The 24,419-nt window shown below is 42.8% G+C and overlaps 1 protein-coding gene across 1 annotated transcript; it reads right to left on the bottom strand.

Annotated features, from left to right (window-relative positions):
• Positions 1–293: 293 nt before the first annotated feature.
• Positions 294–24,419, bottom strand: mkxa (mohawk homeobox a). Its single transcript, XM_035412824.1, has 7 exons — positions 24,170–24,419; positions 22,895–23,169; positions 20,280–20,439; positions 18,004–18,157; positions 14,905–15,234; positions 3,090–3,123; positions 294–2,981 (listed from the first exon to the last, which is right to left on the bottom strand). Exons 2-7 carry the CDS (start codon positions 23,068–23,070, stop codon positions 2,795–2,797), a joined length of 1,041 nt encoding a protein of 346 aa, XP_035268715.1. The 5' UTR covers positions 23,071–23,169; positions 24,170–24,419; the 3' UTR covers positions 294–2,794.

Raw genomic sequence — 24,419 nt, 5'->3', positions numbered from 1 at the left:
TGCGAAAATAGCCATAGTAATGAATAGGGCCTTTTATTGGAGAAGGATTTGAATTAAACACATACTGGGAAAAATTATGTTTTTCCTTTTAAAACTGTAGATAATACTGGATGCTGACAGAAGGCAGCAGTTAAGTGCATCGACTACTGGTTTCAGTCAAGTGTGTTCTTTCCTGATTACTTCTCCTGAATAAACTTTCACTATTCTAAGGTTGCTCCTTCTTTATACATTATCTGCATATAAAATATAACATTATGTTATTAAATTAAATAGAACAAACCAAGGCACTAGCATAAAATATTTTAAAATGTTTATTCATTTCCCAGGAGAAATAGCAATAGTTTTTTTTTTTTAAACACTTTTAAGTAAAAGCAAATCAAACATTATGATGTGATATTATGCATTTGGTCATTGGATAAACATCCAGTCTCTAACAAAAATGGCAAAAAAATTATATAATTTAACAAATGGGAAAAAAAATTAACAAACACCAGACTATTTTCACTAGTTTCTAGGTTTTTCCTTTTTTATACAGTCCTTAATAATTTACATGTTTTCTAAAGTACGAACAGTAACTGTAAGTAAATGCTTTGCGGTTTTAGCTATTGTCCGTGTTCATTCGAGCGGAGTACAGCACCGGACTGTATACAGTTACACGCATGTTCTGCTGGGTCCCACTTACAATGGCCTCTCTATTCTTTGACACCTCTCTGACAGTCAGATTCCATGTGAGGTGAAAGGTGGTTTCCACAAACTTATCAAAGGTATTAGAACCATACACTGTGCCCAGCGGTGCCCTACAGCCTTCCTCAGAGGATCATGGGTATGTAAAACACATGTGGAGCACAGCACCGCATGAGCAAACAGCTCCTGGGCTGACCACAGTCTTTCTTTTTTACTTTCACAGGCATGTTAAAGTAGCAGACCTTACGGGGTATGCATATGAATACGTCTAACACATGGGGCTTTTCCACCCAAACTTCTCAATACTGGCTCAACGGGTCTGCAACTGAACACTAGCACAGGACGGAAAAAAGCAGACCGTAGTGTTTCGTTAATTCACAATAGGTGAACATCTTAAAGTAACTGCAGCTTTTCCATGTCAAAACGCTTATGGCCGCTTGACCACTGCATGTAGTTAGTCAAAACAGGGCCCAACTGCACAAAACAACTATGAATTGTGCACTTTGACCGACTAACAGTACCTTCAAGATACACATAACTTTCATCAGCAAGAAGAGCCAACTACTGTTTGCTCATACAGTCATGCTCGATCTTCTCTCAGTTCAATACTGGGGATTCATTGCAACTAAGAGTATAACATATTCACATACTTTATACGATTGTATGGAAAATCCATTGTGTAAAACATACAGAGAACAATAGTTAATGTGGTATGGAAAAAAGAAAAAACATTCAATATAACAGAGCAACTGACAAAAACAAACTGACAGAAACAAACCGTTGAACACTTGCTCACTGACAGAGAAATAATACTGAAACACGTGATTTAAAAAAGAAACAAAAAAGTCAAACACATAGGCCCGTCTCCAGCTTCTTGTAAACAACAATTTGAATGTAATTTTAAACATCTGACAGGAGAAAGTGGATCAAAAAGGCTGGTGAACTTGTCTTGAAAAAAAAGCATTTTAAGTATCTTGGTTTGAACAGAACCATATGCAAAGGCAGAATTATTAATATAAACACAGAATGATAACACAAATAAAGAACCTCCCTTTTCGGTTATGACCTCAGCTGGTTTAAAAAGCTGGTCTTTTACTGGAAAGTATGAAAATAAATCATGACAAACCTGAAGACCTGTATACATGCATTTGCAAAAACATGTCTGAGCTTTTGAGGCGAAAGGTCAAAAGCTCCAAACCCCCAGGTCCCTTGACTTGGAACACAGAATCCAAGGACAAGGTGTTAAAAGGCAGCGAGGAAGTCAGTAACCATTGGCCATGGGCACGGTAAAGCTACCCAATCAGTTTTCCCTCTGAACCACTCACACCAAAAGGTCCACTGACTGAGCTGGCATATCTGTGTGTTCACAGTTATTGTTGGCAGGTCATTGTTTCTCTGGGTGAGACACAACAGTGTTGCATTTACAGTCATAATGAGAAGGCAGACAAAACATGTGCAATGGCATCAGACCCTTGACACAGCGTGCGTCTGTGTGTTTGCGCATGTGTGTGTGTGTGTGTGTGTGTTTGCCATACGGTGGCTTAAGAGTGGTAGGTGTTATTTAAGGTCAGCTCCACCCCAAATTCAGAGCCGGCCCTCATTTGCACTGTCAGAGGGAAAAAGGAAAGAATAGTCAGAATAATTATCTTAGCAGTCTCTTAAATAACACAGTTTAAAAACTGTGGTTTATATGCCTTTCTAAAAACAATGAAAAGTCTTATATTTCAGAGCACAATGTATCATGGACAGTATTATTAGCATTTGTTTTCTTTCATTTTTGCTTCAAAAGGCACTTTGGCAACATTAGAATACAAATTTAGGAATACAAAATGTCAGAATTATCAAATAACTTAAAAAATATAAAAGTGTCTCGTTCGGAATACTGCAGCTGACAGCAAACTAAATTATCAACACTTGTTTAATGCATGTGCATGAAAACAAACACAATAAATGTTTAAGACTACAAAAACATCTTTACAATACTTTCTCTTCCCTATACTTTCCTGTAATAAAAAAAACAAGTGCTCAGTCTCCATTGATTTTTTTTTTTTGAAGGTCTTAAATCACTGGGATCTTCAGTGGAATGCTGCACGGGTGAGACTCCGCAGGGCTAATACTTCTGCACCATGGGTACTTTGACAGTCTTTATTTCTGATATATGGGAGGACTTCTGGATGATGCAGCTGGTCGTCCCTGATACGCTGTCCTTTCCATGGGCGAGGTTGGTCAAGGCCATGGCTGCGTTGATTTCCTTCCAGTACGTCTCGTCTTTGCCTCGAGCCTTCTCCTTTGGCGCGCTGCGGTTGTACAGGAAGAGAGTTCGAGATCGAGGTTCTCAATTGTTATTAATAATAACAGGTACCGGCTCTGGAATAAGGTGGAAGGAATCCGTAAAGCACACTCACCTGTCATATTTACTTGATCCATGGTCCACAGTCTCTGAAAGCACAACAGCAAAATAATTTTTAAAATGACTTCTGAAATGTACCAAATGTACCAAGTTCAATGAAGATTAATTATTAAAAATTCCAGACATGCGGTCTGCAAGTTCCCTCTGTTAAACAACATGTATTTCTTTGTTTTTATAGTTGATTGCAATGTAGAAAACATGGCCAATGAGAGCCTTAATGGTGAAAAATGCCAGTGCGATTGCTCAGTGAAGGAACTACAAATACTACAAATTTCCTGAGACGTTCATTTCAGCAAAGACGAGAGGGGCATCTCATGGTAAGAGAGTTCCACTCCACCGCTGTTTAGTGGGTGGCCAGACCGGCACTTTATTTTCACAAGAGAAACATGAGAGGAGAATTGCGGGCTCATTAAGGAGTGAAACTGGCCTGTAATTTGGGTAAAGTAGTATCCCCCAACCCGCACCGCTTATCCTTCACTGTCCCTCCGAAAGCGTGTGCGCACCAGCGGAGAACGCTGCCGAAGCTCAGGTAGGCTCCTGAGGGGGAGGAAGCCCGTGAGCTAACGCTTGGGAAAGAGACCGGCGAGAGGCCGGGGGCTGGAGCCTGCGGTCGGCCCCCCCTGAGCTCCGCCAGGGCTGGAGCCTCTTCTGAGGGGAGGCTGCTGGGAGTCCAGGGATAGCAGAGAGTTTACCCGCTGATGATGACACGGGCTTGGCACCGCCGTCAGCCATAAAATGAAGAGAGAACCTGGATTTCCTGCTCGCACATCTTACTGGCACGCCCTCCGTATGAACAAAAGATAAATAAAAGCGGGACTCCGCTGAGCTTTTAAAGCGGAAGAGGAGAACGTGGGAGGAGGGTGTCGACTGAAATCTATGTGGTGATGCTGCCAGCGAAATTTCGTTTTATGTCATTTTGGCATGGTAGTGGAACTGCTTTTTTAAATCTTTACCTAATAGCGAACACCTTGATGAGGCCTGGCTGCATCCACTCACTGAGACTGGCATGGATTCCCGCTGCTCTGCTTTCGGTACGTGCGCTGGGCTGCTGTTTCCATCGGATGGGCTGCATCTGCTCTGCGTTACCATGACCGGCTTTCCAGAGTCCTCCAGCCTCACAACCGATCATTTATGGGGGGATGGATATTCCCTCATGAAACGTTTGTTTGCGTCTACCAGCCCCCTTGCTGACAGTCCCAGCAGATTCTTGCCACCACCACTACTAATAACTTTACATTCTGTCTTATCTTGCGCTGGGAATACGTTTTTCTCACAATTAGAATGTCAACTCCCCCCACAAGTAATAGCCTGAGGTACAAGCTTAAATGCACAGGCCTGTTAACAACATTAATGCCATCACAGCAACTGTGTGCCTCCAGGTCACTCCATTACAGTGACACCCCCTTCCTCCTTTTTTTCAACTCCAAGTCTCTCTCTATTCATCTCGAGCAGTTCACTTTCCAAAATCTAATCTTCCTCCACCTCCCCTCTCCCCTCACCACCACCTCCACCCCCTCAGCGTGACTCTGATCCAGACTCTTTTTATCTTTAAGCGCTAGCAGCACCTAATAATTCAAAGTGTCTCCGCTTCTTTCGGCTGTTTTTCAGGAAAAAAACGTCCTCACGTGCCATGACCCAGACTGACAGCGGACATTATCCAACCTTATGAAGGCCAGCGCGAGTCCTGATTGTGAAATCTCCTGTTGTTTCTCATTTATCATCCCGGAGCAATTTAAACCCGCCGAGCGGCCGGCTCCTTTAAAAAAAAATTTTTTTTTTTTTTAAGGCCGGTTCACAGAAAGAGTGCGGCGTGTTACAACACCGCGGCTGGGGACCCCTCCCTCAGCGCGCCGTTCTGGCGCAGGCCCCCGCGCGGCCCTCGCGCGGCTATCTGCGGCGGCCGTCTCCCGCCCCGGGAGACTAAACACAGCAAGGTGTTTAAGGCTGACCGCTCTCAGGCAGACCGGCCAAAACAAATGCAATTATGTTTCTTTCTTAGTTATGCGAAGAAAAGCTATATCTGTTGTATGTCAAGACTACAATCATTTGTTCCACAGCTTCACGGGCCATTTACAGCCTTGAAATTATTACAATATCCCCCCCCCCTGCCCCTGCCCCCGTCGTTCTGCTTCAGTTTAGCTTCTACGTCTCTCCATGTAATGGGTTATGCTGGAGTTAGCCAGTGTAACAGTACGCTAACAAAAACAGCTTTAATGCGCATCACTGCTGCTGCACAGGCAGACATGGCAGTGGGGAAGGTTTGATCAAAATCTTACAAACGCCGAATCACTTTCATATGCTTGCGATTGTCATATCACAGACACATCAGTAACGATGCCTGTTGTTTCGAGTATTTAAAAAAAGAAAGAAAATAAAAGTTTTCAGAACCAGATATCTGTGTGCCAGACTACATTAAAGCTAACCCTGGAGAAGATTGCTTCTACACAGTGAATTGTTCGGTGTTAATTTAACTCTAACAGATACTCTGTTAGATAGCTCTAACTCTAACAAAAGGGACCATATGTAGTCTGTAAGAGTTTATTTAACACTGAACGTTTCATGCTGTAGTGGTTGTAGCCGAGCAGCCAGAACATTTTTGGGGATGGCTGCTTTGTTCTCCATGGTGGGCATCCGCTCTGCACCAGCTGGGTGAAGCGGAGTTTCCTTAAAGCTGGGACCGCCTGAGGCCTTGTCTGGGGGTACGCAGACCTGACAGCGGGGCGTGGCCGCGCGGTTCGGCTCTCTCCAGAGAGCCCGGACCAGCCAGGACAAACCATGGCTTGGGGAGCCACGGACAGAAAATTGGAAGGCAACCTCAGAGCGCTAATACAATTTCCAACTCTGCCCTGCCTAAAACATCGAAAACTGGGATTCTTTAAAACAAAGCCTAGGCCAAAGAAACTATAAATCATTAATAAATCATAGCGGGGCTATTTTTTTTTTTGTTTTGTTTTCTTTTGCTACTGAATGTCTATCCATTTCACCCATACAGTTCTGTCACACTTCAGTTTCATTTTTCTTTTTCCACCACGGGAAAAACTGCCTATGATGATTTGTAATTTTCTTGTTGCTGTTATGAGGAAAAACCCATACCCAAGGCTCACTCAGTCTACATCCTGACATAAAACAGAGGAAACCGGCAGGCGAAAACGACTAAACCAACCACTGAAAAAAAAAGCAAGCCAACAAATTGAAGACAAATAAATGCACCTGCCTGAGAAGAAATTATCATGTGCGGCTATAGTTGTTGTTGTTAGCAACGGATTACAATAAACACATTGTCCTGTATGCAAGATTTAAGGCTGCATTGAATTAAAACAGAAGACAAGCATATGCCTCTGTAAATCTGCACAAATACACAAACTACACAGACAGGGCAATCACTGAGGCTGCAATCACTACAGCTTTGGACGTTCCAAAGAAGTATAAAGTAACTGGACTACAAAATGCTTTCTTGTCTGTCCGGTCCTTTCCACAGAAACTCTATGCTGGAGAGGTGGGGGTTAAAGGGCGGGGGGGCTCTGGTATCAGAATAGATGAATCAGTGCAACCACCACAATGCAAAAAAAAAAAGTTCAACTTCACAAGTATTATAGCTTCACATTCTGACAAAATTAATTTGACTTACAATATAGCTTTTTTCGCTAAATAAGACAAAAACATTGCCATTGACGTGAGTTAGTTTGACTAATTTCAAGATTTGCCAATGGGGTAAGTAAACTTCACTTGTCAAGCAAACAGTCAATTTAAACAAGCTAGGATTTTCCATCTAAGTCTTGTGACAAGACTAAAATTATTGGTTAAACAGTTTTTGGCTGGACCGCAACAGCGTAATATATCGTGAAATAATGTTCCATCTAACGTTAGCTAGGTAATGTAAACAGATACATGAAATAGGCGAAATATCGCTAACAACCTGTACCTAGTTATGTAGGAAAAAATGACCTAGTTATTCTCCAGTGGTTATTTTTTCAGTACTTTCGCAATTTTTTTCAGTGCCGGCAAATAAGTCAGAGGTGGCCCAGCGCTAGCTTTTGGTTGCTAAGGGGACCTGTATCGACCACCCCATATAAATGAATGGAATTTGACATCAATTTGCATATTTTTAAATGACCTATTGATATTCACTCTGACGCCGGCGGCACGTGCGCACCACCCAGGCACAACAAAACCCTTTCCCCCGCTGCTGAAAAGAATCCTAGAGGAAACACTGTTAGGTCCAGTCATATAGGGTTTAACCTGGTCTTTCAGTGTACCCCTTTAAGCATGAACAAATTTAACTGAAGGTCTATCGGGATTTTATAACAATATCAGGATTAATTTGGAGGCCCAGTGTGACAACAGCTTGCTATATGTCATGGAAGCGCATCAACACGGCAATGCATGTGGCAGAAACTGTCTGGAGACACAATTCAACGTCACAGCCCAAATACAACGATACCTCCTGTTAGCTTACTGTATATAGCAGCTCATAACTTTTTAAGGATGGCCTAAACAAATGAAGTGTGGAGAACACAAACCAGACCCTGTTATAGTTTCTCAATTGATTTCATTTCCAAGTAAGTTCATTACCATTGTCTCTACTGGCTCACTTTATTGAAATAAAATAAGATTTTAATCTCGCTGGTTGGTTCATCAACAGTGTTCCTCGCTGTTAAACTGACTACATGGTGGAGTGAAACAAATAATAATTTTGACAGCTGCTGTATGTGTGTTTCCAGTAATGAAAATTTTGTTGAAAGCGACATTTTCATAAGGTATTGGAGAAGCCTTGCTTCAGCCAAAATTCCCTGAACCCCACCCACTGTGTCTCTATGATATCATAAACAAGATTCTATTACATCATAAACAAATGTGGGCTCTGTGACATCACAAGGAAACGAGGGCTCCGGGCAGAAATGAGGGCACCAGAGATTCTGTTTTCCCCCACACAAATGGCCTGTGGCATTTTATAATGTCAAAGGGAGTCTGTGAATAAAGTTAAGGATGGCTTGGCACCTCCGTGGTCTTTGCGTCACCTCGCCAAGGAGACAAATCATTCCTGACCAGCCTCTACAGCGCCAGCCCCTCCCCAACATTCCACATCTCTGCAGTGCAGCTCAGCGCCAAAGACCGCTGAATCACACCATTACTGTCAGAGAGGGCTGCTGTCTCTCCACGGCTGAAGAACACATTCAAACGTCTGGAAGACAAAACAGGGAAACGTTTATTTTTTATGGAGCGGTTCGCTTCTCTGGAAGAACCACACCGCTTTTAACACAATCCAGCAAGCAAAACGTCAATAACTGTGCTTTGAAACAAGACGGCACCCGATGCAGGTTGTACCATGCATAACACCATACGTCCGTATTTATACCCAGCAAACCAATACACGGTACACAATACCACATAACACCAACGGCAATCTCCCCTTAGACTTCCTAATTGTTTTTTCCACTCTGAGGTTTCTGGTTTTCATTTCACAGAGCAAAAACTATGAAAGCAGTTACTCAAATGACTATGATTGTATCCTAGAATTAGCTTTACATTTTTCTTATAAGTAAAAGCCATAACAGCTGGGGTCAAGATTCACTGACATTCAAACCAAAATGGAAAGTTTTGAAACTGCAACTCCTGGCAATCTCTTACGGGCTCTGTGCTGTTTTAATCTGACTGGAGCGAGATTACACCTACCAACTGGTTCCCCTGCCGTAAAAATTTCCATGTAAATTCAACCCCAAACACTCTCTTTTTCTCCCTTCACTGAACATTCTCAAGTCTTAAAAAAGTGTCATTTTTAGACTATTGCTTTATCCTATTCAGAATTCAAATTTTAAGCGCAGACAAAAGCAACACCCTCATCTACATCACATCAATTTCACACAAAAAAAAACTTTCATAAAAACACAGCTGCATTTGTTGCAGGCACAAAGATAAGACCGCCTTCCCTGTTTAAACGTCCTTTCACCGATTCAGACAGCGCGGCCTCATTCTTCACGAGAAGCAGTAAACACTATCTAATCACCCCTTACGAATCAGCATAATGACAGGGCTGCTCTCGGCTGAAGTGTTCGGAATGAAAAAGTAAATAAGTTGTAGGCTCACGATGCGCTGTTTCGGGTTTGGTCCTGCCAGACCGTGTGTAACACCAGGACTTCTCAGAAGTGAACCGGGCCTCAAACGAGATTAGCAGAACAGAGCTTTATACACTTCTGCCACAGATGCTTGGCACGTATTTCGTTATCACAAGACTATGTTCCTAGGATCTGAGTTGAGAGCAGAAATCTCCTAAGAACTGGCAATTCATTTTTGTCCCCTGTAAGGGACATGCGTTTTTGGTCTTAATATCAAGAACCATATATTCAACACAGAAAAATACCCTGTGTTAATTAGGGTACAACTCTTAACACAGTACACATGAGTCCAGTTGAACTCTGTACGAGTTGATGTAACACTGAACGTTTTACTGTGTGCTATGCTGAAAACTACACTAAAAGGGACATTCAATAAAAATAAAATAAATATTACTTTTGAAAATATTTTCACCGCAACATATTTCTGCCATCCAAGATACCAGTAGTATGTCAAAAAGATTTAAATATGTAACCTTTTTTCTACTGGCTCTATATTAATAAATAAGATCTTTATAGCAGGAAAGCACACAAAATGTGACCAGTAAGGAACCAGTGTACAATCATTGAGGAGGTATTAATAATGCAACAGTATCTCCGATGATGTGTGCCAAGGCAAAACTACTGATGGCAAAACTATTACACAGCTGGGGTACAAGCAATAATCTTTCACGGAAAAATCCATATTATGTGTCTCCGATCTTCCAAAGAAATAACTAGATATTTTATGTTTTCTTTGCAGTAAATGAAGAAGAAGGGGGATTTAACTTAGAGACTTTTTTTCTGGACAAAAATAGTCTGGAGTGATAACCAAAATGATACGTTTGTGCTGTAGTTCAGTTAGCTCCATTATGTGGTAATCACATGGTACAGCCCTGAAGCTCTGACAGACCTCACCAGACCTGTCCAGACCAACCAACTGTGGCCTACGATAGCTTCTAGAACAAAGTTAAACCAAGAACATTCCAGGTCACAAGACCACGACAGTACTTCAGTGATATGCTTTTTTTTCTTTTGTTTGTTTGTTTTTGTTTCTTCTGAATCCTACAGAGACAAATCTTTCTATGTAGTGAAATTGATCATGATGCAATTTTCAAATGGAATTTGAAATGTGAGCAACAAAAAATCAAAGGCCATGGATGGGAAGGAGATGGGAAGGGTGGGGGTGGGTGGGTGAGGGTCTTATCCAGTGCAGCTGTTATTCATAATGGGGCCCATTAGCTTTTTCTATATGCGTTTGAACACCTCGCCAGCCTTGACACCGACTATTTCTAAAAATGACCAGCCAAGGGAATTGCATTACTCATTAAAGCCAATTCTTTGCTTTGAAAGGAAAGATCTCTCCCACCGCAAGTCAACACAGCTTGTTGGGTTTGTCAGTTTACACTGTTGTGCATAACTATCGTCTGAACCACCAATGGCATATCTGTGAAATTAGAAGACCTACAATCGGCGGTTTTGGAATCAGCCTGTTCACAGCCAAACTGTTTCAGCTGCAATGCTTATCTCACCCCTATCCAACATTGGCAGAGAGAGCAGTCTACGGAACGCTCCTGCAACGAATGTGTTGGGTGGGCGCGCTGTCAACGCGCTCTCGCTAAATTTTACACTGCAGACGGCTTCCTTCCTGAACGCATAAACACACACGCATACACACTTTCTGCTAAAAACTGTGCAGGATGAATTCTCCTGAGAGTTTTTTTTCTGTTACAATTGAAAACCCAGACTGGTCACTTTTTTCAGGCTGGTTCTCACAGCGCTGTGGTCTAGTGGCAGTCACCGGCTTCGCTTCCTGCCTTGTCTTTGGGCTTCGGGTTTCGAACACAAAATATGCCGGCTACCAGTGTCCCCTGAGTCACCGGGTGCTATGTTCACTGCCCGGAAGCTTCTGTTTATTCTGCAGAGCTATTCCTGCTTTCCTTTCCCAACAGCCTGACTACAGACTTAAAAAATTCTGATAATCTGCTTCATGATGAATTACCACTCAAGTTTACAAAAACTTGAATCTGGACTGAAAAAATCTTGGCCCTGCGGTGTATCTGGAGCTGTTGTTTTATTTTTCCTCATTTAACAGACGTGCGGAAAACACAGCAAGTTCTTACACTGGCTTCCCTAAGACTCCCTGTTGATATTTCACATCCATTAGTCTCACAATCTGCACACTGTCACCATGGAATTGAAAAAAGTATCCTCCTGGCTGGATGAGTATTTGTTTCACACAGCAACCAAAACGCTGCAAAAAGGGTTCAAGTGATTTAGCTCTCTCTCGCCAGCTTCCTGCTGTTACTTAATGTATTGTTACTCTGTAAAAAAATCTGATTTTACAAGATGAGTGAAGTGGTCTCATTTCAGATATAAGGTGAGAACAATGGTCCACATATCCAATGAATTTCAGTAACCATCTTTATACAGCAACTCAATGGCCTTCTTATCCCTCATAAAACCGAGGGATTAATGAGGCAACAATTCATTCTATTTTTGTTTCCATTCTGACAACACCTAGTGCTTCAATAACTCATCCAGGCCAAACAGGATTTGCTCAAGACCAGTGAGGTGAAATGTTCTGGAACAGTGTGGGCATCACTGTCAGCACTGAGAGGCCACTCTCAAATATTGCATGAATAATTAGCACGTTTGGGATTACTTGGATGGCACTCCCACCTTCTAAAACTCTCTAAAATCTCCTTATATCTGAAACATAAAAAACTGTATGAACACAGCACGGATGCCTTGTTGGTTCTAACCAGCTATGGGCCGGACGTGGTTTGTATAAAATGTTTCCATTTAGGGAGATGGTTTTTAAGCACTTTTTAAACAGTGTACAATTCTCCAGGATTCAATAACTGTCTGGCACCAGCTGTGACCTAATTTGAATGGCTCTTACGAGTCTCCCTAGCCTATTCAAACACTACTGTTTTCATTTAACATACTTCAGACTCAACTATGTGTTAAATGTGGCCTGCATTTAAAACAAGTCACTGTAATGCCATAAATTACAAGTGAGCATCACACTGAAACGCATCCAGTGACCTCTTGGGCAAGAAACCTGCTCCAAAGAGGCACAGGATACCTTTCTAAATGCCGCAAATAAACAGCATTTTAAAAAGGAACTGTTAACACAGGGCCTGCATGCCCAGCAATTCTTTGAAAGAAAGAATTTCAAATCCATTCATGGGTTGTGTTATAATACGTGGGAAAAAACTATTGGACAAGCAATTACATTTTCAGATTTCAATGGAATAACGTAGTATTTACAAAGAACCACTCACTGTGTAGTTCAATAAAAATCTCCCAAAGTGCACTGTGTTGAAAGGGCCAGCAAAACAAACAAAAATGAATTCAATCCATCAACAAAATTTTTCCCTGGACAATATTACACAACACTCAGGAAAATTATGATGTGCATCATATCAAAAGGGAGGGAATCCCACGCAGCGAAAGAAGGGGAAATAAACACAGAGAGATTCCTGGCTTTTAATATCCCATTAAAGGGTCATTTGGCATAAGCTCCCTGGCATGAGTGATGGGGCTCTTCCTCGTTTCTCCGCGTTCTCAGTGAAACGCTCCTACGGGGCTTTTTTTTGTTTCGTCGAAGGCCCCAGGATTTCCGCTGGAGCGTCGGAGAGAGGCGAAGCCCACCTCGCCCCGCCGTGCCTGTACGCACGCTGCAGCGGAGGCGGGGCCTTTTAGCCGCGGCCGGCCGTCCCGCTAGCGTAAGGCTAAGCTCAGCGGAAAGCCGCGGCGCGGGCAGAGGCACTCTGACTCAAACCGCCGGTGCCAGGGGGCCGGAGCGCCGCCCGCGTGCGTCCCTGCTCAAAACCAGAGAGATGCAGGGCTGCAATCTCAGACCTTCTGCGACTGGCGAAAAAAACCTCAGCACTTTCTCCACCGCAAAACTATCTCGGAATGGTCCAGAGACAAATTTAAAGAGGAAATGATGCAAATTAAAGATTAAAGTTTCTTTTTACCTCAATAATATGTTTCTCTCTCTCTCCCACACACACACTCACACTCACACGCACACACACACACACATACACTCACACTCACACGCACACACACTCACACTCACACGCACACCTACACGCACGCACACACACACACACACTCACACTCACACACACACACACACACACTCACACACACACACACACACACTCACACACACACACACACACTCACACGCACACACACACACACTCACATACACACACACACACACACACACACACACACACATACACACACTCACACTCACACTCACACGCACACGCACACGCACACACACACACACACTCACAGTTCATAAAATTGTTTCTCCCCACACGTGTTTAGGCAGTGACTAGTTAGCAGGTGTTCATGAGAACTACCCAGGGAACCCATGACTTTCAGAACGTTGTGTACAGCACGCTCAGGCTTCACATAGTGACGCACAGAATAACCATTACCCATAATGCTTGCTCCCAGAGAGGGTCTAATCTGCCTATCTCCACGGCAGCAAAGAGAGCAGGAATAAATTGGGCCCTAGAAGAACAGTCTCCGCAGACAAAGTGCAGATAATTAGGATAATCTGGGTAAACAGGTGTGAAGTGAGCCCACTGGGGGCAGTGGAGAGCCGCATCCCACAGGGAACCGCTTTAGTTTCTCCATATGGTACAGCACAAGGTTCGGACTTCCCAAAATGTGAAGCCCTCGTTTCTACATGCCCCTTTTCTGAGCGGTGACTCAAGTTTATACGTCCGTGAGAAGACCACTGCTGGGACATGCCGATAGGTTTAAGGGAGCACAAACTGACCTTCACAGCCAGAATAGACATGAGACACAATATCATATTCCTGCTCATAAACCCTTCCATGGTCACAGGCTATCCAACTATGAACCTTAAACAAAGATGAACTCCGACAGCCCACATACTGGAAACCACCATACAGTAGGCATTATGAAAACATAGATGTTTGATACAAGAGGATAAATGACTATCAAATGTATATTTATATCAACTGAAGAGTGTTCAGTACAACCATAGTATGTTCACAATGTTGTTTTCTCAAAGAAGTTATGGGAAAAGAACACAAGAAGACGCCCAACAAGATAGTGACACGAGGACATGAGAACATACTCTTTCCCACTCGGCACACAGACAGCCGCTGTTGAAACAGCAGCGCGGCCCTCGTCTACGCCCTGCGTCCCCGAGTCAGCACCCGAGGCCGCACACCGCTCCGTTTCAGCGGCTCTGCGTGTGGGCATCAAAGGGGCCGCGCGCGGCTGCCGGCGTGTTAAAGCACGCTCCGCTCCCGGTGTTGTGACTCCGCCGTCGGCCCCCACCCCCCCCCCCATTGTGAGGGGAATGAGGCGAATTCCTGCCTCCTCCATCTGAGAGAGAGAGAGAGGAGGCGAGACTCGCGAAACCTCCTAATGAAAAAAGTTCTCCTTTCCTCTCCCGCACCGCGCGCGGGAAGAGTCTCGCATTCCGCCAGAGAAGCCGTGTAGCCGCAAAAAAAAACAGAAAATAAAAAAGACGCTACGGAAAGAGAGCCGCTGGGAGGCTGGATTTTTAAACAGCGGGGACGATGACAGAAATAAGCCCAAATGTGGTGGTGGTGGGGGGGACGAGGGGGGGTGGGGGGGGGAGGTGAGTGAGGGGGACGCAAACCTGCAAATCTCCAGGGAGACGGAATGTGTGGACTGCGGGCCCCTTACCGGCTCGGTAGACGAAGTTGGCCTCCGTCTCGGAGGAGGACGGGGAGAGCAGCTCGTCGTCGTACTCGTTGGAGCTGAAAGACCCTGAGTGGTTCCTCTTGCGCGCGTCCAGGACGGCGTTGGAGGCCATGACGTGGCGCAGCGAGTCGTTGAGGTACCGGTGTAGCAAGCTGCTCTTGTACTTGGGCGGAGAGACGTAATCCTCTCCCAGCGCGGCGTCGGCTCTCAGCCCCGCCCCCATGACCGCGCCCTCCTTCTTGATGACGCTTTGGTACATGGGCTTGCTGAACTCGACCGCGCCCGTCTGGGTGTGCGTGGGGTTCTCTCCATCTGCATTTGGTGGGGGGGTCGCGGGGGGGGGGGGGGGCGACAGTGGGGGAAACAGGAGGGGGAAAAAAAACAACAAGCTGTAAGTTCGAACCACAGGCCTGGGCAACACAAAGATCTTGATAATTCTTGTGGCAAAGTTTTGCACAATAGCGAAAACTATCGAGTTACTTTCAATATTCATTATTCTGCATCCAGCTGTGCTCGTTTTCCTCAACCTACACCATCACGTAGCTTGCCTGCAAAGAAATGCAACACGGACAGCCAATCACACCGCAGGAATAGGCCTATGCAACAGCTTGCACATTGTTGACGAACACACTCAACATTGATAAAGAAAGACACCAAGCTGAACAAATCTGCAAGCGACAGAGTCTGTGTAGCCTCCAAGGACAAGGCAGTTGTTGGAAGCGAGCTTCAGAGTGAGCGCTATAATGAAAGAAATCCTTGGTACCTTCACGTGTACGTCCACAATAAAACACTGGAATGTGTTTCTCAGAATATTTATTCAGTACAAGAAGCAGTCTAAGGTAGCCAGGAGCTGCCTGCACCTCCGGAAACTGCTGCTCCCATTTCAACGTTCCCTTGCTGATGTCCTTTACGACACCACAAGAACCCCTAAGCTTGCTTTGAACTCGCTGGTCGCTCCGTGTCCTTCCAGCACTTTTCTAAGTCGACTGTTTCCCGTTTCTCCGTAACTGACACACATTGGCTACATTTTTTATGACATTAACATACAGTTTGTAATATTTTTGTTTTTGATAAAGCAAGTTAAGAATTTTTTTTTTTACAAGCAGCTGTCAACTACAGACAGGATGAAAAAAAAGTCATTTCTAATGAGATCCAGATTACAGCTAATTATTGGTTTTAAACTAAATGATTTTTAGCGACAACATGAGAGCATATTTAAAAAACATTGTGTATCTTAGGTGTTCCTATTTATAAAACAAGCTATACGTAGATATATGAATGAAAGGTTGATTCTGTTTAAAATAAAAACAATTTAAAATTTAAGCCATCAATGAACCCTCTGATTTCTTCATCTTCAGCCCTAATATCTCACATTCAGTCCTGAGCTGAAAATCCTCTTCAAATATTGCGACAATTATCTTTATCAACCAAAATAAAAAAATATACAGTTTTAGGCCGTATTACACGGGGCTACTCTACCATACTCCCGACCGCAGTTCCACTTCATAGCATCAGCTCAAAGCTCTTTATAGAACTGTAACCCATGCCAGTTTCTTTCTCTTTCCATCAAAAGTATGTATCTGTTATTCTTTGTAAAAACAAAATAATTGCCAGTAAGCACTTGGGCTGAGCTAGAATGCTGGCCGCACTTGCTGACAGAAAGCGCTGAGGATAAAAAATGGTGCTGAAAATCAGATATCCTCGGGAGGGGGAGGAGAAATCAAGAGAACTATGTTCGAGGTGCTGTCAGTGCCAGCTCTGTAATTGGATAATTTGGGTACGTCTGAGTTCTGATTAAGTCAAGGCCAACTTATAATTACAGCTTCCACATATCAGAAACACATGGATCCATTCCCCCAGCCCCCCAACATCAGGCAGCAGATATGTGTGGTACCAAAGCGTACTGCCTGTCCTTTAGGGAGGTAAACTTTCAGGTTACATTTAAAAAGTCAGCAGTGTGGTGCAGCGGTTAGGCAACTGGACAGGAAGTGGCAGACTCAGAAATTATGGCCCAGCCATTGTGCCCTTGAGCAAAGCAGTTCATCTGAATTCCTTCGGTAAATATCCAGCTCGTGTAAATGGATGTTAAATGCAGGCAATGTGCTCTACAGTATGTTGCCTTGGATGAGGGCCTTTTGCTAAGACAATCAATAAAAATAATAGTTCAGGCCTTGTGCCAGCCAGAAACAAAATAAACTTTGCTAAGCTGTCTCGTGCCTATGTCCCCATAAGAGATTCACACTCCCAGGTCACAGAGGCCATGCTGGGAGCAGACTGAGGGTGTCGAGCTGCCAGCGTATTCATTAGGGAAGGACATACACACACTATAACCCACATAAACACACACACACATACACACGCACGTACGTGTGCACACATAGACACCTGCACACATGCACAGGTATGCATACATATGTGTGCACACCTACACACATACAAACATACACACTCACACACGCACACCAACACACACCCACACACACAACACACACACACACACACCCAGTGTCTGTAATATTTAGGACGAAAATCAACAGGCAAATACTAAGCATACAAAAACACACACACACACACTCAGTGGCTGTAACAGTGAGGACGAAAAGCAACAGGCAAATACTGAGCATTCTTCCCTAACCCACAGTATGTGTATTTTCTCCTGACGGATCTAATTATGGCACTCGGTGTAGTACCGCATCGCAGCACGGAGCATGCAGTGTGTGTGTGTGTGTGTTTGTGTGTGTGTATACGTGTGTATGTGTATGTGTGTGTGTGCATGTATGCGTGTGTGAATGTGTGAATGTACGTGTAAGTGTAACACGCAGTTTACTATAAAGACTGCAATAAATATGAGCCTGAAACATCTGCAGGCTGTAAGCCAGACTCTGCCCCTGTGCTCAGCCTTCATCCCCTGAGGGTGTGCTAATGACAGTACTATCATCCGCGCGCTTGTGTGGCAGCGCGTCTCCCTTTTTACACGTCTCACACCCACAGTGCGCTACCTTTCAGCGGCAGGGCCTCTCTTTCCCGTTCTCTTATGTTCTGTAGGTGTGGTTTCAGTTTCTGCAGTTCAGTGTGCAGTACCTTCTGAGCACGTGTCCTCACTGCTCACGCTCAGCCTCTCAGCGTTCCCCTGCACGTATTTGTTATAGAGCTTGATCCGCAGGGCCCAGCTGAGGTCTGGCTGCCTGACCGTGTTCTTCAGCCGCCGCCTGGCATTCGCAAACCAGTTAGATACCTGAGAGAGAGAGAGAGAGAGAGAGAGAGAGAGAGAGAGAGAGAGAGAGAGAGAGAGAGAGAGAGAGAGAGGGAGAGAGAGAGAGAGAGAGAGAGGGGGAGAGAGAGAACATTACTTTTTACAAACATAATTTTAATTAACACAAGTAAACAGAAAAGAAACCCCAGCCACAATAATATTAGAATGGCACTCACTGAAATTTATTTTATTCATTATGTAGTATTATTGTTTCTGTGTTTATTGTTGAAAATCCAACATTCTTAGCAGATCTGGCACTGAGCCAGTCCAGCTAAATGAACAAAGAGGATAAATGCCTCATGGTAATTTTACAAATGTAAAGTTTCATTAACTCCCAGCCTTTGATCTGGGTGTGTATGCTTATTCTGGACAGTGCTGCGTGAGTCTAATGACACACTTTTTCCATGCAGGGCATTTTTAGGCAATAAAATGATTTTCAGCTCAGGGTTCTCCATTTCACATGGAATAGAAACCATTAGATGTTGTACTAGAATAACTTTTCACGCTCAATAGACTTCTAGCCAGTTATGAAGGGCTGGATGCCCTTAAGCTACAATACTTACTTTGGATTTTGATCTATTTAAAATATAATGTTTCCAAGCTAACCAGCTAAGTCCCACATACTTCTGAAAGGTCCACACGTTCAGAGCCTAACAGAGTCAGAGAACACAACGGGAAGGCCTGCATGCAGCTTTGAAAGTGGCGTCATTATCCATGGCGAGAGATTTGCCACCACATGGGCAGTGTTCGTGTCCGTGGAGATGGCACACAGGGTCGCAGCACTTTTTACACCGCACCGCCTTCGCCGACAGGGATCAAACCGCTGCCCACGCGGCAGGGGGCCGCTCCCTGTGAACCGGGCCGGGTGTGCAATCGCATGCCGGGGCCAGACGGCGAGGAGCAAAGACCCCAGGATTCAGCACTCGACACATTCCGCTGCGACTTGCTGACGCTCGGAAAAAGCAACTGCTTTATTAGACACCATATTAAGGGGAGATTAGAAGCTCTCGAGGCAGCTCCACAAATAGAGATGACAGCTCCTCTCCAGTCTGAGGGCCCTGTACAGGCCGGGTCTGCAGCCACTGCCGGGCGGGCGTCCTGAGCCCCACTTACCCAGCAGAGAACGGGCAGAAGCCTGCCTCTACTCCGCTATTCCTGTCTGGTGTCCGTCACCAATTCAAAGAAAATGTAACCTTCTACCGCATATATATGTGTGTGTGTGTGTGTGTGTGTGGGTGAGTGAGTATGTGTGCGTGTGTGTGTGTATGTGTATGTGTGTGTGTGTGCGTGAGTGTGCGTGTGTGTGTGTGTGAGTGTGTTTGTGTGTGTGTGTGTTAAAAAGAAAATGAAAATGACATTGAAAACTGTTCATTTGTGATCAAGCCCATTCATTTTGCAGATTAAGTTCCTTTGTCAACGCAGAAAACAAGGAATTTCATGTCCAAACTGCGACAGCTTGATCATTAATACATATTTTTCAATGGAATTGCTGTCCTCAAACTCATATTTTTTTTCTGTTATCGTACAACAATGAAATACATTCATCCTCCCTCTATAAAACACACACACACATGCGCACACACACTCACTCACTTTTAAATTGCATTCTATATTTCCAACTACTATCATCACTCCCTGTTTTGTGAGTGTCTATGGATGTCTGCACTCCCTCTGATAACAGACAGCAAATAAATAATACTGATTACACTGCAACTACACTTCACCTTTCACCTTTTTATATGAATATTAATGTTAACACCAAACTCCACTTTTTTCATTTACACAGTCACAACTGTAAAAATATTTTTCTTTAATATTGTAAATAAATAAAATGAATGAGCATTTAATTTCTACTGCATTTCCAGAATGTTTAAATTATGGAAATACAATACTATCCATAACGTTAATGATTAATTTAATAATAGCAATAACTTTGGGCGCCTCCCATTAAATAAGTTGTATATGTAAAGGCAACAATGGAAATGTTAAGACAACAATAAAAAGTTCAAGGTTTTTTCTCCTTTGCTGACACATTACATGCTTGAATTAGAAATCAGCGCATAGGTATTAATTCCGTTTATTCATAAAATACTCTTCATCTTACCTGGACCAATGTCATCTGGGAGCCTAGGGCGAGCAAGATTTTCTCCGTTTTTGTGGGGTAAGGATTGTCCCTGTGTTTATATAGCCATTGCTTCAGAGGCCGGGCCATGTCCTGAAGTGCCTGCCGCTTATGTCGCACCTTTCCTCCGTTCTGCCGGGACCTACGCGCGAGAAAGCGAACATTCCGTCACACTTTTGAAAGCATCAGGACAGCTGCGAATGACTTTTACTCTTTCTGCCGCTGTACATGCATTCGATGTTTAACAACTGAATTGCAATAACATTGGTGGCCACGCCATGTAGTAGTATGGCAGAATAGATACATGTACATTGTTGTACTAACAAATACGTATCATGGCGTAAATATGACAATTATTGGTATAGTCCAGTAGCGTACTATCGCTGAATTCCAGTGCTAATTATAAAACACAATCCTGCACACTTCAGTAATATACTGCTCGACTATGCAAAAGAAAGAAAATCAAACATTCGTTTTATGTCAGAAATAGGCTAACGTAACGCAGGTGTTGTCTTGCCTAGTTAAATTAGGTTTAGGTTGTAGGAATGTAGGAAAGTAAGAAGTAATATGGTACTGGAGTAAATAGGCTAGCTAAAATGTGTATAAATAAAATAACGGCGATGCGTATGATTACTAGATTAAATACACACTAAAGGCACTCAGCTCCTATTTTCTATATTCGCGCAAGTTGTTTTCATGCGGGCAAGAGTTGAAAGAGCTCCCCAAAACCCACCAAACCGTCACGCGCAGTCCTATATTCCAGTATAAGTTGCAGTTGGAATCAATTTTGTTATCAATCAATCAAAGTTACGGAATTTATATAGCCTATGTGCAATGTGTAGACCAATTTGTATTTCAAGTCATGCGCAACAAAACTACCAATGTCAGGTGTTCATCTTGAGATGCCCATAAGCTAACATCAGTTAATTACATCGTGGTGCTTTTATGGCATTTTCAAAAAGACCAGCATCGTATTTAGAGCATGTTGTCGTTTTAGGACAAATCAGTAAAATAAATAAATGGTGAGCGTACATGTACTGCATGTGTAAATCAAAATGATGTAGGCCCTATAATTAGTTCTCTGAAAAGAATGAATGCGCATACGCAGGCAGCAGTGGTAACTTGATTTCAGTCCATACTAGTCTAGCCGTAATAAACATCACATTTTAACAAATAATAGCCCGTCAAATGTTTTCTTACACCCTCCTTACATGTCTCTCAAAGCAACGCGCGGGTCTGTTGTTCAGCTTTACTTGCCAAATGCTTCAAGTCGTCCTATTTTTACACTCGGTAATTTGCGGGTTGTGCATTTTAAAGAAAAATCCATAATGTCGGCAGTCTCAACACATACTTGGGAATTCCGTGGTTTCACTGTATTCAATCAATAGAAATTAAATCCGCTTCTGTGAGTGTTTTTGTTGAACCTGTAGATGTCAGTGTGGAGCTGTGATAACATCGTTTTATCTTCTAAACTCCGCTGCAGATGTAACATATTTCCTTCCAACCTCAAGTCTGCCTGAGGTTCATGTTCTACAAATATTTTCCTTGTAATCTAGATCTGTAGGAACAACCTAAAGAACATTTTACTCCCTGTACTGAGTTTTGGCGACACACACCTCGTATTTATATTTAATATTCTTTATTAGTAATGATACTCCCCATGACGCGGCACCTTGCGGCAATTGTGTTATCTTTCTGTCTCTTTTTACACACACAAAGCAGTTCAATAACTCAGACTTAAACTCTGTCAGTGTGTAGAATGTTTACTTAAGTTGACTTTTATTTCATTCGGCATGTCGTTAGATCTGATGCTGGTTTACATCTTGGAGTACTATAACGGACTACTGTACTGTCTGCAAATAAAATGCCTGTCAAGTGTAAACACCCCCCGGCAGCTGAGGCCACGAGCTACAGGCTCGTGAGTTCCAATGGAGGAAAAATAACTGATGACACGATCCTCTTTATTCAGTTTATAAAAAAGACCCAATTGACTGGACCACACATGCTGTTAAATTTAATATTTGTTTTATACCAAACAAGGCGTTATGAGCAATACATCGAACAAGCAATAGCTTTATACACATCTAAATATCATAACTAAATGCCTTAAAAATGTGTTCCACACTGTAAAGCACTAATACCAATATTGTAGTCTATAGTAGCACATATGTTCATATTAAATCCAACTAATAATATTTGAAAATATCGTGTCACTCGTAAGTGCATAGCTAACATAATTATGTATAACAATACGTGATACAATATTCCGACAAAATACTCTGTAGCAAAATGTGAACAAAACGCGGCATATATGGACATGAAAGAATCGCACCAGATGCACAATTACGCATTTCTCCACAATTTACCCGGGGAAAGGCAACTTGCGACCAATTGGAGTACAATTTGTAAATGCACTACATATTTCTGATATTTTTCGAATTTTCAGGTATGAATGGCATAAATTAACTTTAGTATTTACCAAAATACGATAAATACTCCAAAGACACACACCATTAGTTTTTATTTGTATTTTTACAACCACTCAGCCACGTTTTTATTTGCGTATGCCTAAGCAAAAAATCGAATTGTATACATACCCAGATCTTCTATGCCTGGAGGCAGAGTTGTCTTTGATTGTCTGATTGCTTGAGAGTAAGTCTGGATGCTGTCCATCAATTACTTCTAAATAATTTCGGCTGCTCCGTTCAACTTCTTTCGCCTTTTCTTCAAAAAGGACTTGATTACTCAGTTTGTTAAACACAATTGTGTTCATCTTTGGTTCTGTATTCCGTTAATATCTTCTATTTGCAGATGTTTCCGGGAATTTCTTTACTACTGATTGCGACTGCAACAGTAAGTCCTGGTAATTTTCCTGTAAAAACATAAGGGAAAGTGTTTTATACCCTGTAATTACCAAATGCTTACAGTCATGTTTTCACCTTACAGATGGCTATAATTTAGACACCCCAATGAACTATGAGGAAAACAATATTATATTATGCCAATACTAAAACATTGCAGTGTGCCTGGACAGTCTTAACAAAATCATATCGATCTACACAACACGCAAACACGAATATATGGAAATAAAATTTCTGGACAAATTGGAATATTGTGTTCATAAAAAAAAAGTACAATATAGGCTACTGTACTCGTAGCCATAGAAATATATTACTTTAATTAGTATTGTTTCGGGGTTTTTTTTTTTTTCGTTTTTTTTTTACTCGTTAGCACTTTTCTCGGTAGGAAGCGTCAGATATGAAGAGCACGCGCTTAAATAGGCTATATAACACCGTAGATAGTAAGCTATATAGGCGTAGTTTATTTTGAAGAACAATGTAGGCTTTCATCACGCTTGAATATGTGTGATTTAATTTTTTAAAAATATAAACAAGACGTCCAAACTCTATTATGAATTTAACCTGCATGCATACGAAGCTATGTGCTGTGCGACATTCTAACTTCAAAACAAGATCGTTTTTGGACATTACAATGTCCCCAAAAAGGTTTATTTTGATAGGCTATCTTCGGAGCCTATGTTTCAAAGGATGTTTTTAAGAAGTAGCCGAATGCAGAATATATACCCACAAATAAAGTCTACTGTATTCAGTTTATTGCATCCCATTAATTTGACTTTTTATTTTTTTAGATTATTCCTTATAATTGGCTGCAAAACAGCAAGTAAAGAACAAAAAATATACATTCCAATCAAGAGTAACGCACGACGAAGCCCTGGTACCACTATTTAATCAGTTCTATTGAGTGATAAACCGGTAAATTCAGGAAGTAGGCTTCTTGTAAATAAAAGCTTACTGATAGTCATCCGAAAGCCACACCTAGGAACACACTCTTACCACAGAACAAATTTTTACCTGTTCAGCGCCCCTCCTGCGTCTCTCTCTAGTGTAAAATCCTGTTCCCAGTTTCCCATTCCCTGCTCACATGTTCCCGTTCTAAGTTCCTGAGCTCAAACCACACGAACCGCGGTCGCCTCGGTGCTTTATTCACCAAGCCTGAGATACTGTGCCCGGGAATCTGAATATCGCACCCTTCTCATGTTTCCTAGCTAAATGGTGCAGCCTGCGAACATAAAGTTAATGCTGTATGCCTGTTCCGCGCCTT

The sequence above is a fragment of the Anguilla anguilla genome, chromosome 4 (genome assembly GCF_013347855.1).
Source record: "Anguilla anguilla isolate fAngAng1 chromosome 4, fAngAng1.pri, whole genome shotgun sequence".
Classification (NCBI taxonomy): Eukaryota; Metazoa; Chordata; class Actinopteri; order Anguilliformes; family Anguillidae; genus Anguilla; species Anguilla anguilla.
Note: the sequence above shows the minus strand (reverse complement) of the source record. Positions and strands in the feature narration are given on the sequence as shown.